The sequence below is a fragment of the Schistocerca serialis genome, chromosome 1, assembly GCF_023864345.2.
Source record: "Schistocerca serialis cubense isolate TAMUIC-IGC-003099 chromosome 1, iqSchSeri2.2, whole genome shotgun sequence".
Lineage (NCBI taxonomy): Eukaryota > Metazoa > Arthropoda > Insecta > Orthoptera > Acrididae > Schistocerca > Schistocerca serialis.
Genome location: NC_064638.1, coordinates 1,127,386,175 through 1,127,401,170, shown reverse-complemented (window position 1 = coordinate 1,127,401,170; position 14,996 = coordinate 1,127,386,175). Strand labels below are relative to the sequence as shown.

At 45.5% G+C, this 14,996-nt stretch overlaps 1 protein-coding gene across 12 annotated transcripts in view; it reads left to right on the top strand.

Moving 5' to 3' along the window:
- Positions 1 to 14,996, top strand: part of LOC126416983 (sorbin and SH3 domain-containing protein 1) — a 1,139,715-nt gene that overhangs the window by 733,865 nt on the left and 390,854 nt on the right. For all 12 annotated transcript variants that reach the window (XM_050084918.1, XM_050084885.1, XM_050084932.1 and 9 more), the window contains one exon: positions 14,723 to 14,991. In XM_050084918.1, coding sequence (XP_049940875.1) covers positions 14,723 to 14,991 — 269 coding nt within the window. The remainder of the gene's footprint in view (positions 1 to 14,722; positions 14,992 to 14,996) is intronic.

Below are 14,996 nucleotides of genomic sequence, written 5' to 3'. Positions count from 1 at the left end.
CAGACCTCCACCCTCCATCAATGCTAACTCCTCACATTTAACATCCGTCACAGCTGGCTGTTCACCTCCAACTACACAACAGTACTTCCATCACTGCTGGCGACTAACTTCCAACTGCCCAACACTACTGGCGATCAACTTCCAACGACGAGTCCAACCAGCCACAGTGTCTCTTACAAAGAAAGCGCAGTCAGGGATCCAGTGCAAAGCGCTACACAGCGGTGCCAACACAGAAGCAGCCCACTTACAAAACCACTGGATTTCTTCCTCTGTGTTTGTTCCACCCCTACCAAACAATTTAGCCGACCTGAAAAATCGAATCTACACTGTCGTTGCACAAGGTACGCCCGATGTGCTGGAACGAGTGTGGCAAGAAATTGATTACCGGTGAGATGTTTGCCGCTTCACAAATAGTAGTCACATCGAACCAAAATGACACTTAAAACTTTTTATATGGAGCTTGAGGTTGTTTGCTAGAAAACTGCTCATCTACCGATTCTGTAAGTTATCTCAATAAATTTCTATACCATTGTTGTTGTTGTTGTTGTTGTTGTCTTCAGTCCTGAGACTAGTTTGATGCAGCTCTCCATGCTACTCTATCCTGTGCAAGTTTCTTCATCTCCCAGTACTTGCTGCAACCTACATCCTTCTGAATCTGCTTAGTGTATTCATCTCTTGGTCTCCCTCTACGATTTTTACCCTCCACGCTGCCCTCCAATGCTAAATTTGTGATCCCTTGATGCCTCAGAACATGTCCTACCAACCGGTTTCTTCTTCTTGTCAAGTTGTGCCACAAACTCCTCTTCTCACCTATTCTATGCAATACCTCCTCACTAGTTATTGATGCCTCAGAACATGTCCTACCAACCGGTTTCTTCTTCTTGTCAAGTTGTGCCACAAACTCCTCTTCTCCCCTATTGTATGCAATACCTCCTCATTAGTTATGTGATCTACCCATCTAATCTTCAGCATTCTTCTGTAGCACCACATTTCGAAAGCTTCTATTCTCTTCTTGTCCAAACTATTTATCGTCCATGTTTCACTTCCATACATGGCTACTTTCAGAAACGACTTCATGACACTTAAATCTATACTCGATGTTAACAAATTCCTCTTCTTCAGAAACACTTTCCTTGCCATTGCCAGTCTACATTTTATATCCTCTCTACTTCGACCATCATCAGTTATTTTGCTCCCCAAATAGCAAAACTCCTTTACTACTTTAAGTGTCTCATTTCCTAATCTAATTCCCTCAGCACCACCCGACTTAATTCGACTACATTCCATTATCCTTGTTTTGCTTTTGTTGATGTTGATCTTATATCCTCCTTTCAAGACACTGTCCATTCCCTTCAACTGCTCTTCCAAATCCTTTGCTGTCTCTGACAGAATTACAATGTTATCGGCGAACCTCAACGTTTTATTTCTTCTCCATGGACTTTAATACCTACTCCGAATTTTTCTTTTGTTTCCTTTACTGCTTGCTCAATATACAGATTTAATAACATCGAGGACAGGCTACAACCCTGTCTCACTGCCTTCCCAACCGCTCCTTCCCTTTCATGCCCCTCGACTCTTATAACTGCCATCTGGTTTCTATACCATTACTAAGTTGTAAACTCCTTTCTGACGCACCCTATAGTGGAGGTCCGCGGCGTAGCTCGTTAGAAATCGCAGTACTTCTTGAGTGCACTTGATGTTTTTGCCGCTCTTGTTGCAGCGCCTCGGGATGAATGCACCTGCCGTCTCATTAAACAGTAGTGTCGGTGGTGCCGAACAAAATATGGCGCCGGGCGTCGGGTGAGTCGGCGGACTCAGGTGGAGAGCTTGCGTAGACGCGGGGGCGTCGCAGAGAGGCTAAATCAGAGCCGTCGTGAGTCACGACAAGTGGGGGACGACCGCTCTGGCAGAGCACCAGGGCTGCCTCTCTTCACCGGGGGATTAGCGCCGACACCTGCTGTGCGGGGGAAGACACTCGCGGTCCATTCACCTCCACTCTGAGGAGTTCCTGGTGTCCTACATACACTGTTTCACTGTTCTTACTACAGGCTTCTAGGGGCTGTAGAGAGGACTTACAAGGGAACCTCCCCATCGCACCCCCCTCAGATTTAGTTATAAGTTGGCCTTGAAAAACTGAACACAGATCAATCGAGAAAACAGGAAGAAGTTGTGTGGAACTATGAAAAAATAAGCAGAATATACAAACTGTGTAGTCCATGCGCAAGGTACGCAACATCAAGAATATTCTGAACTCAGGAGCGTCGTGGTCCCATGGTTAGCGTGAGGAGCTCCGGAGCGAGATGTCCATGGTTCGAGTCTTCCCTCGAGTGAAAAGTTTAATTTTTTATTTTCAGACAATTATCAAAGCTCAGGCACTCACACATAATCAACTTCTCAACTTCGCTCTCCATAATTCCAGGACATGTTCAGATTTGATTGGACATATGCAGGATTTGACGGTCTACACACGGAAAAATTTGAAAACGTTAAAAACATATGTTTTGACAGAGCACAAGGAAAACTGTGCGACTGTGGAACTGTTGCATTCATTTGTTGCAGTTTATGTGACAAACTCTTATGTTTTCATCACTTTTTTGGGAGTGATTATCACATCCACAAGAAAACATAAATCGGGCAAGGTAGAAGAATCTTTTTACCCATTCGCCTAGTGTACAAGTTAGGTGGGTCGACAACATATTCCTGTCATGTGACGCACATGCCGTCACCAGTGTCGCATAGAATATATCAGACGTGTTTTTCTGTGAAGGAATCGGCTGATCTAGGACCTTGCGATCAAATGTTTTCGGTTCCCATTGGAGAGGCACGTCTTTTCCTCTAGTAATCGCACGGTTTTGCGGTGCGGTCACAAAACACAGACACCAAACTTATTACAGTGAACAGAGACGTCAATGAACGAACGTACAGATCATAACTTTGCGAAAAAAACTTTTCGCTCGAGGGAAGATTTGATCCAAGGACCTCTCGCTCCGCAGCTGCTCACGCTAACCATGGGACCACGGCCCTCCTGAGCTCAGAGTATCCTTGATGTTGCCTATCATGCACGTGGACTACTCAGTTTGTATATTTCGCTTATTTTTTTCGTACTTCCACACAACTTCTTCCTGTTTTCTCGATTGATCTGTGTTCAGTTTTTCAAGGCCTATCCACTGTGCCAACTTATAACTAAATCTGAGAGGGGTTCGATGGGGAAGTTCCCTTGTTAGTAGACAATGTTGTAATAAGGAACCCGTGTCCACAAATGTATCGTCTGGTTGTAAAATAAGATTGAAGATCGGGTAACATTCAAATCTTCCACTTCCCCGTAAGCACACAAACTGAGAAGAGGCCACTGTGGCCAGTCCCCTGACTCGAAGTGGCTTATGTTTACAGTCACTCGGGGCCGGTTCGAGAATATTTTTCCGTACAATCAACGTATCAATTCCCGTTCCTCCACCCCCCCCCTCCCCCTACCTATGGTCATAAGACATAAGTTACTTTCCCTTTGGCTCTTGTAAGGCCTTTTAAAAATAAATCTGAATTTATTGATTATGAAAATGGACTGTTTTTCTTTAAAAATTGGCACCATATAGACATACTCCGTAACAGAAATAAATTTCTGAATTTTATTCCGGTACGAAATATTAAAGGAAGAAACAATTAATTTCTATTTAAGATGATTTCTGAAAGCTTTCAGTGCTTTTAATGAAAGCACAAAGAAATCTCCTCTTCTGTTGTTCTAACTTCAGTAAAAAGCGCTGTCCATTTATTGAATTTTCTCCTTTTGAGAAATGAGAAGGAGCGATGTTTGTTACTTGGTGGAAAACTACATGAAGCCAAAATCGCATATATGTTTGTTTATTTTCAACATCCGGCTTTGACAAACGTTACTATCATTTTCAGGTCTTCAAATTTTAACTGAGTGAAAAAAAAGAAAATCCAAAAGTCTATAATTTTTTTACTTTACTAATTGAGTTTTTAATTTTATAATCTACAAATAATTTCACTTTCCGTTGAAGAAAGTTGAACAATAACAAAAAATATCATCTAATTTTATGTTGGCGTTTTAAATACAAAATATTCTTCAAGTGCGTAAGTTGTATTGATATGTGAAGAAAACGCACCAGTAAGTACAGATTAGAAAATGTGCCACGAATGTAGTTGAAAACTGATGAACATGGTAACTTTTTGTCTACGGAACCATGACTGTACCCAGACATGCAAGTCTCCCCCCCCCCCCCCCCCCCTCCCACCACCCAAGCAAATCGGCGGCCACGAATGTCTTTCTTCAGGACTCCAAATGTATGGAAATCTCGTGGGCAGAGATTGAGACTGTGTGAAGTAAGGTCTTCCCAGAGAAACTTCGTCAACACAGTCGTAACAACGTTCGGAACATATGGGCGGGCATTACCTGCAACAGGATGATGCCGTCTGACAACATTCGCGGGCATTTGAACTTGATGGCGCATTTAAATTCATGCAAAGCGTCCACGTATTGGTATGCCTTAATTGTAGCGCCGTGTTTCAGAAAGTCAGTGAGGAATGGGCTTTTGCAATCACAAAAAAGGTCGTCATGACTTTACCGGAGCTGGCCTGCCTGTTGTTTCGATTACACTGAAGAAGTCTCGCTGGGGATCCCTTACACATTCACCATACAATCTCGATCTCTCCTTGTGCGATTTACCTGTGTTCAGAGCTGTGAAGAAAGACACTTGTAGTCGTCGATTTGCTTCGTATGAAGTGGTGCACGCTGGGTAGAATAATGGTTCCGTGGGCAACCGTCAACATTTTTCCATGGAGGTACTGACCGTCTGCTCTCACAGTGGAATAAATGTCTTAAGAGTTACGGCAATTACTTCTGAATAACAAAAAGTTGACTTAAATTTCATCCGTCTGTCTCATTTTCATTTGACTGGCCCTTATACGTGGAGGTTCGATTAACGCCTATATAAGACAACAAGTGTCTGGTGCAATTGTCAGGTGAGTTAACTGGTGCTACAATGGCAGGTTATCAAGACTTAAGTGAGTTTGAAAGCGGTGTTACAGTCGGTCCACGAGCGATGGGGGACAGCACCTTCGAGGTAGCGATGAAGTGGGGATTTCCCCGTACCACCATTTCACGCGTGCACCTTGAATATAAGGAGCCCGATAAAACATAAAGTCTCCGACACTGGTGTGGCTGGGAAAATATCCTGCAAGAACGGGACCAACGACGACTGAAGAGAATCATTCAAAGTGACAGAAGTGCAACGCTTCCGCAAATTGCTGCAAATTTCAGTGCTGGGTCATCAGCAAGTGTTAGTGTGCAAACTACTCAACGAAACATCATCTATATGGGCTTTCGGAGCCGAAGGCCTACTCGTGTACGTTGATGAGTGCACGACACAAAGATTTACGCCTCGTCTGGCCCCGTCAACAACGACATTGGACTGTCGATGACTGGAAACATGTTGCCTGATCGGACGAGTCCCGTTTCAAATTGTATCGAGCGGATGGGCGTGTACTGCGGAGACTACCTCATGAATCAATGGACCCTGCGTGTCAGCAGGGGATTGTTCAAGCTGGTGGAGGCTCTGTAACGGTGCAGTTGCAGTGATACGGGACCCTTGATACGTCTAGGTACGACTCTGATTGGTGACACGTACGTAAGCATGCTGTCTGATCACCTGTATACACCCAAGTCCATTGTGCATTGCGACGGACTCGGGCAATTCCAGCACGACAATGCGACACCCGCCGGCCGCGGTGGTCTAGTGGTTCTAGGCGCGCAGTCCGGAACCGCGGGGCTGCTACGGTCGCAGGTTCGAATCCTGCCTCGGGCATGGATGTGCGTGATGTCCTTAGGTTAGTTAGGTTTAATTAGTTCTCAGTTCTAGGGAACTTATGACGACAGCAGTTGAGGCCCATAGTGCTCAGAGCCATTTGAACCATTTTTGAACGCGACACCCCACACATCCAGAATTGCTACAGAGTGGCTCCAGGAACACTCTTCTGAGTTCAAACTTTTCTGGTGACCACCAAACTCCCCAGACGAGCGTATCTGGGATGCCTTGCCTCCACTCAGCCGTACTCTTACGGATTTATGGACAGCGCTGCAGGACTCATGGTGTAGGTTCCCTCCAGCACTACTTCATACACTGATCGAGTCCATACCACGTCGTGTTGCGGCACTTCTGCGTGCTCGCGGGGGCCCTACACGATATTAGACAGGTGTTTGGCTCTTTGGTGTACGTGTAAACGATGTGGTGAATGAAGTCTGTAGCCCTATGGAGCCGTTCGCATACGACGCATTGTGTGCGCCACCTCGTGATAGCGCTGATCAGAGCTACCTGCTGGACTGGTGATGCGCCAGTGCGAGAGACCGGCTCGCCCTTTGGTCTGGTCTGTCCCCTCTGGACGCAGCAGAGACACGGGGCGGTCCCCAGAATAGCCGCCGTGTTTACTGGCGGCTGGCGGATCGCCACGTTGGCAGCCGGCCAGATCCTCTCGCAATCGCGGGGGATCCCCCGTCATCCGCGCCCAACTGGCCACCTCCTAGAGTCACTGCCTCCTCGCCAGCAGCTCCGTCAGGTGGCTCGCAGTGCTCCTCATTCCGCGTCATTTATTCCGGTTTGTGTGTTCCTCGTGTACTGCCACAATTTAACACTAGCTCCAGTGCAAAAATAGCTGAAATAAATAAGCTGGTGTGGAAAACGTACGGGCGAAATTAACTTCCGCATGATGTGTCACTGCCAAGTAATATACACTACTGGCCATTAAAATTGATGCATCACGAAGATCACGTGCAACAGACGCGAAATTTAATCGGCAGGAAGAAAATGCTGTGATATGAAAAGGATTAGCTTTTCAGAACATTCACACAAGGCTGGCGCCGGTGGCGACACATACAATGTGCTGACATGACGAAAGTTTCCAATCGATTTCTCATACACAAACAGCAGTTGACCGGCGTTTTCTGGTGAAACGTTGTTGTGATGCCTCGTGGAAGGAGGAGAAATACGTACCATCACGTTTCAGACTTTGATAAAGTTCGGATTGTAGCCTATCGCGATTGCGGTTTATCGTATCGCGAAATTGCTGCTCGCGTTGGTCGAGATCCAATGATTGTTAGCAGAATATGCAATCGGTGGGTTCAGGAAGGTAATACGGAACGCCGTGCTGGATCCCAACGGCCTCGTATCTCTAGCAGTCGAGATGACAGGCATCTTATCCGCATGGGTGTAACGGATCGTGCAGCCACGTCTCGACCCCCAGATGGGGACCTTTGCAAGGCAACAACCATCCGCACGAACAGTTGGACGACGTTTGCAGCAGCATGGACTATCAGTTCGGAGACCATGGCTGCGGTTACCCCTTGACGCTGCATCACAGACAGGAGTGCCTGGGTGCACATATGGCAAAACGTCATTTTTTCGGATTAATCCATGTTCTGTTTACAGCAGCATGATGGTCGCCTCCGTGTTTGGCGACATCGCGTGTATTCGTCATCGCCATACTGGCGTATCACCCGTCGTGATGGTATGGGGTGCCATCGGTTACACGTCTCGGCCACCTCTTGTTCGCATTGACGGCACTTTGAACAGTGGACGTTACATTTCAGATGTGTTACGACCCGTGGTTGTACCCTTCAGTCGATCCCTGCGAAACCCTACATTTCAGCAGGATAATGCACGACCGCATGTTGCAGGTCCTGCACGGGCCTTTCTGGATACAGAAAGTGTTCGACTGCTGCCCTGGCCAGCACATTCTCGAGATCTCCCACCAATTGTAAACGTCTGGTCAATGGTGGCCGAGCAACTGGCTCGTCACAATACGCCAGTTACTACTCTTGATGAACTGTGGTATTGCGTTGTAGCTGCATGGGCAGCTGTACCTGTACACACCATCCAAGCTCTGCTTTACTCAATGCCCAAGCGTGTCAAGGCCGTTATTACGGCCAGAGGTGTTTGTTGTGGGTACTGATTTCCAGGATCTATGCACCCAAACTGCGTGAAAATGTAATCACATGTCAGTTCTAGTATAACACAGTAGTGTAGTGCGATGAAACTTGGGACCGCACAGGAAAGGAGCTATGCAGTACAGTACAGAAGGTAACTGAAAGAAATGCGCAATAAGACGAACAGAAATAACACTTTTATTCGAAGACAGTAATTACACTTACGTCACCGCGATTTATGATGGTCCCTTCGACATTAGGTTCTTAATAGGGAGTGTGATCACCAGGGACAGCAACACATGCTCTGTAACGTGCTGGCATGCTGACCACAAGACTGATAAGGAGGTGTTGTGGCTGGGCGTTCCACTAGTCCAGCATCCCGGTTGACAGCTGCTCGAGAGTAGCCGGAGCACGTGAACACGCAGCAGTACCTCTCGCCAGTTCATCGACAGATTCTAAGTCGCCGAATACACTCTCGATTGCATTCATAAAAATTGTTCAGGTGCTAGTAGGACTCGCGCTCTGTGGTTTCCGTACTAATTTAATTTTGTATTTAGACAGTTCATTCGTTCCAGGAATCTAAAATTTTTCTTCTTATCGACATTGATACTGAAAAGGACATCGATCTCGTTTCTAGACTTTAAAGAATGCTTCAGTTTTAAGTTTGAAGTCGAGTAACAAATGACAAAAGAATTATGCATTCCGTGTGATATAATTTCAAAATAACAGTTTTCTGCTTCTCTCCTTTCTCCTTAATGTGGAACCTTGCTTCTTGCCAAATTTCATAACTCTACACTCACGCTCAAAATTTAAGGATAATGCTGATACGTGGTGAAACAACACTCTCGTGGTTTGCGGGTTTAAATCACCTCGGGGTATGACCATGCGGTGCATGTGACCTGCGGTCGTCGCACGGTGGCGCTGGCAGCAGTCCACATACGCAGACCTGTGTTGGTGCGTGTCAGAGCAGGGTGCAGCGAGTAAGTGTGCAGACGTTTTCAGACGTGCTAATGGTGACTGTGTGTTGAAAATGGCTCAAAGAACACATGTTGATGACGTTATGAGGGGTTGAATACTAGGGCGAGTGGAGGCTGGTCAAACACATGAGGTCGTTGCACGGGCCCTCCGTTTGCCAGAAAGTGTGATCTCAAGATTATGGCAACGATTCCAGCAGACAGGAAACGTGGTCAGGCGCTACAGTACGGGACGTCCACAGTGTACAACACCACAAGAAGAACGGTATCTCACCATCAGTGCCCGCAGACGGCCAGCAGCGCTCGTCGATGCTGCAGTTGACTGTGGTCGACAACCATCTCTGCTTCTGGCAGCAGTACCTGTGGTTCGGAATTCTCCATATGCACGTGAGAGAATGCTGTGAGCAATAGCTAACCCCTGGGCTACTTTCATCACACTTCGTCCGTCTTCCAGTTTCCAGATTATTCTTCTCCGTGGGAAGTCCTCGTAATGTTGTCTCCCGGACATGTTGTAATAAAGAACACCACCATAGTTCACAGCGACTGCTCGCTGATTGGCACATACTGTCTTTTTTTCCCGTTCCTTCAATTGCTCCGTGTCGCGGGGTCAGCCCCATTTGGTTCTGTAGTCACGCAGACCCCACACCATGTGACGTCCAACTTTCTGTGCACGACTAGGAGACTTCCGCAACAGCCTTCCGCTGTTTCATATTCGTTCCTACCAAGTAGTTAATGCATTATGCTGCTTTATCTTTCTCGTCCTTAAGTTTTGCACAGCAATGTACTATCGTTAAGTGCCGATGAGAAACAGCTAAAATCACTGAAACTGAACAAAGGGCGAGGGTCCGATGGAATTCGTATCAGTTGTATGCAGAATTTGCGGCTGAGCCAGCCCCTCTTTAAAAGGTAACATACCGTACAACCCTCGAACACCAGACTGTTAAGAGAGTTTGGAAGACACCCATGCACAAGCACCGTAGCAGGAGTGGTCTGCAAAACTATCGGCCAGTATCTTAGACATCCATCTGCTGTAGGAACTCAGAACGTACTCTAATCTGATAATAATGAAGCATCTACAAAAGAATTATTCCAAGCAATCCAGCAAGTACTACGAAAACATCAGGCACTCCAGACGCAGTATGACATCCTGAAAAGTATGGATCAAGACAATCGAGAAGATAAAGTGTTTCTTGCCTTTCTGAAAGCATTTGACTCAGTATTACACCAACATATATTACACAAAGTGCTTTTTAAGGGGTATCAAAAGATTTTTTTTGTTTATTTACACGTCAAGTTCCGTAGGACCAAATTGAGGAGCAAATCTCCAAGGTCATGGAACGTGTCAGTACACGAAATTACAACATAAAAGTAATAACAGATAAAAATAAATGTTCGTGAACCCGAAATAAGTCAGTCCATAAGATAAAGTAAACGCAATCAACAATACAATAAGGATCAGCTTAATTTTTCAAGGAACTCCTCGACAGAATAGAAGGAGTGACCCATGAGAAAACTCTTGAATTTCGATTTGAAAGCGCGTGGATTACTGCTAAGATTTTTGAATTCGAGTGGGAGCTTATTGAAAATGGATGCAGCAGTATACTGCACACCGTTCTGCACAAGAGTTAAGGAAGTCCGATCCAATTGCAGGTTCGATTTCTGCCGAGTATTAACCGAGTGAAAGCTGCTTATTCTTCGGAATAAGCCAATATTGTTAACAAGAAATTACAGTAAGGAATATATACATTGAGAGGCCAATGTGAAAATTCGCAAACTCGTGAACAGGAGTCGACAAGAGGCTCCTGGACTTACACCACTCATTGCCGAACCGCCCATTTCTGAGCCAAAAATATCGTTTCAGAATGGGAAGAGTTACCTCAAAATATAATACCATACGACATAAGCGAACGAAAATAAGCAAAGTAGATTAGTTTTCGTGTCGAACGATCACTCACTTCTGATACCGTTCGAATAGTAAAAATAGCAGTATTAAGTCTTTGAACAAGATCCTGAACGTCGGCTTTCCACGACAGCTTACTATCCATCTGAACACCTACAAATTTGAACTGTTCAGTTTCACTAATCATATGCCCGTTCTGTGAAATTAAAACGTCAGGTTTTGTTGAATTGTGTGTTAGAAACTGTAAAAACTGAGTCTTACTGTGATTTAGCTTTAGTTTATTTTCTACAAACCATGAACTTACGTCATGCACTGCACTATTCGAAACCGAGCCAAATGTGTGATTGGTTTTAGGACTTCTTCGTAGGGAAGACGCAGCTTGCTGTTTTGGACGGAGAGTCATCGACAGAGGCAAGAGTAACTTCAGGCGAGCCGGCCTAAGTGGCCGTGCGGTTCTAGGCGCTGCAGTCTGGAACCGCAAGACCGCTACGGTCGCAGGTTCGAATCCTGCCTCGGGCATGGATGTTTGTGATGTCCTTAGGTTCGTTAGGTTTAACTAGTTCGAAGTTCTAGGGGACTAATGACCTCAGCAGTTGAGTCCCATAGTGCTCAGAGCCATTTGAACTTCAGGCGCGCCCCAGGGAAGTGTGTTGAGAGCATTGTTGTTGCTTTTGCATGTTAATGGCGTGACAGACAATATTAATAGCAGACTCAGACTTCTCACAGAAGATGCGGGTGTTTGTAATGAAGTGCTATGAGCGAAAAAACTGCACAAATGTCCAGAGCGACCTTTATAAAGTTTCAAAGCGGTATAAATATTGGCAGCTTGAGATGTTAGTAAATGTGAAATTGTGGGCTTCACAAACATCAGTGGCTTGATATTCTATGACAACAACAGCAATAGGTCATATTTGAAATCAGTCAAGTTGTACAAATAAAAGGAGACTCCTTACAAAACATTCGTGTCATACATCGTACAACTAAAAGATGCAACTTTTTTAGCATAGCCCCTGGTTGGTGAATAGACTGAGGATTACGGTGGGCGAAGTCAAAAGTAGCTTGAAACTGGTATCACTTACTGGTTCCTTCCCTACAATATGAAACGTCCCCTTTGAACAATTATACACGACTGTGCTTAAACTGACACACAATATTTTGTTAGCGCAACGCAATCTGACTTTCAAAATTCCCTACAAAAGAATGGCCCTGACTAACATTAAACTATACCTTTCACAAATCACTTACCTCACAAAAATCTTCGCTGCTCAAGCTACTGCAATACAGCGAGCGCCACTACTGCCAGCTAAATAAAAGATTCAAACTACTGAAGGCACTAACTACTGATAGGGATAGTTAGCAAAATGAAAGATATTAATAGAGAACAAACAATGTATTTACCTTGATATCATCATATACAAATATAGCAGTTCATGACAAATTTCAAAACTCCGCCATCTCTCTCTCCACATCCACCACTGCTGGCGGCTCACCTCCAACTGCGCAACGCTACGCGCTGTTCACATCCAGCTGCCGCTGCCCAACACTACAATGGCAGACAACAATGCAAACTAGCCACAGACTGCACACAGCACAGCCAGTGATTTTCATACAGAGGTGGCGTTACCAATAAAAAAACCTAAACAGCCTACTTACATAGAGAAAACATAAACAGCCTACTTACAACAACAACACATCAAAAGTGCTTCGCATCAAATATCCTCTCTGTATAGTTGGTTTGTAGTTTACCGTGGCCATACCGAGTTGTAAAAAATTATGAGTAGTTTTAAGTCCTGAAAATAAAAGAATCCAATCCCAGTTTAATCCTGAATAAGGAAAATGCTCGACTCGATAGACAACAATCTTGGTTTTGAAAACGTTGTTATACCTTGCATATTTTAAATTCCGAATGCTGAGACAACAGGACGGCCCTCGAGGTGAGATAATCTGGTACTGAACAAAGTGGATGTCAAACTAGGACATGGATCGATGGTAAGCACTCTCGAGCGCTTTCATCTACACCATGAGAACAACTGACACAGTTGTATCTGGCGGGCCGCTTGAATTTGCGCACACTGCGTGATTGGCTAACTGGAATGGCAATTAACTCGGGAACGGCGCAAAGTATCGAATTTTTTGTGAGCAATTATTTCTCACCATAACCTACCCTGCAACACCATTACCAGTTTTTTAGACTGTTTCTGCCCACCCGTGAAAAATGGAGAAAAGTAAGTTAAATTATTGTAGAGGATCTAGAGGTGGCGCTGCTGTGAATTTCTGCAATAAATAATTCAAGTTTCTGCACTTAAAAACTTTTGTCACATTTTGGATGAACTAATATTGATTATTGGGCCGCGTCATTGTAAACTGCCAACGTTTCGACCGACAAGCTGCGGTTTTCTTCAGGGCGGTTCACTGTTGCGTAGTGGTGGATGTCTTCGTTTACATACTGTCATTTTCGATTATCTGGTGACTACCAACGTCGTATAATTGAGATGTCAGTGGAGATTGTTATGGAGGGAGTGGCTGTATGGTATGCTATCGCCCGTGCTATCCTGGTGGCTGATTGGAAAGTGACTCTAGTAGGTGATTGGTAGAAGGTAGCGTATAAGCTGGCCTGTGCCACTCTGGTGAGTGGTAGGTAGACAGTCTCTTGTTGGCGAGGACCGCGGCAAGTCGGACGAAGCGTCGGTAGTTTAGTTATTTTAGTGGTTTACAATGACATCGGCCGTGAAAGAGTACGAACATTTGTCAGATATTTCTACAACAAATTACTGAGTAAGTCTTAAATACGTAATTAAACTACTCCCGCGGATGCATTTCGACAGATGATTCCTTTCACTGTCTTTCCTGATGTATTCATATCCAAATGCTGTCGCTGTATTAGTTGTCTGCATGTGCAGGAATCACCAAGTGTCGGTAGGAACTACTGTGTACTGCACAATATCATCCTAACAGGTAACAATATATTGTGTGAGAGTCAATATTTTTAAATATGTATGAAGATAGTAACTGTTCTCGAAAGAAGAGATACCATTGATGACCGTACATCTTCTCTAGAATAAATGATGATTAACTGAGACCCTCAGCTGCCGACAGGTGTTGACATACCTCGATGGGGACAGCCGAAAATGTGTGCCCCGACCGGGACCCGAACCCGGGATCTCCTGCTTACATGGCAGACGCTTTATCCATCGGAGCCACCGAGGACACATGAATTATCATTTATTCTAGAGAAGCTGCACGGTCATCAATGGTATCTGTTCTTTCGAGAACAGTTACTATCTTCAAACATATAGTTAAAGGCTGCGCAGCCATTGACCTTCGTCTGTGCGAATGCGCACAGGTTGCCCGAACTCTTACAGGAATCATCACCTTAGTGTGCGCCAGTAATGATTGGATGGGCAAATATCTATTAGGTACATTACGTATGTAGATTGTGGACAGTTGAGAATGTGGGTCTCACGGGAAACGCGCATGGGGTAAATCCCTGCAGTCGCGCTATCCATCTGTGTCTTCGGTGGCTCAGATGGATAGAGCGTCTACCATGTAAGCAGGAGATCCCGGGTTTGAATCCCGGTCGAGGCACAGATTTTCGGCTGTCCCCATCGAGGTATATCAACGATACCTGTAGGCAGCTGAGGGCTTCAATTAATTAGCAAATATTTTTAAAGCTCTGCAGCCTCCTTCAATTTAATACCGCTTTCAAACGGTCAGTTTTATTGTGCAATACAGAATATTGTGCAATAAATACTGATCTAGCACCATCTGCTGTCCTACCCTCAAGCCTTAAAGTGCACATCACAGAATCACAGCGCCACTGGCTTGTAAGCGGTTTTTGCTTTCAGCTCTTGCGTGGTAGCACCATGTTCAGCCTTCTCGATTACGCCGACTGATTGGTTGGTTCTGTGCCCGCAGGGGTGTGGACGCCTTCCCCGAAGCTGAGCAGCGCCGGGACTCCCGAACCTGGGGCAGGGGATTCCCAGCAGCAGCAGCAGCAGCAGCAGCAGGTGGAGGGGGGCGACGCCAGGAACCAGGGGGAGTCCCCGGCTCCCGTGCCCGTCTGGACACCGCAGGCCAGTCCCACCGTCGAGCGGAGGCATTTCCGGCCAGTCAACTTCAGCCCCACGCCTCAACAGCAGCAGCAGCAGCAGCAACAACAACAACAACAACTGCAGCGCAGAGAGGTAGG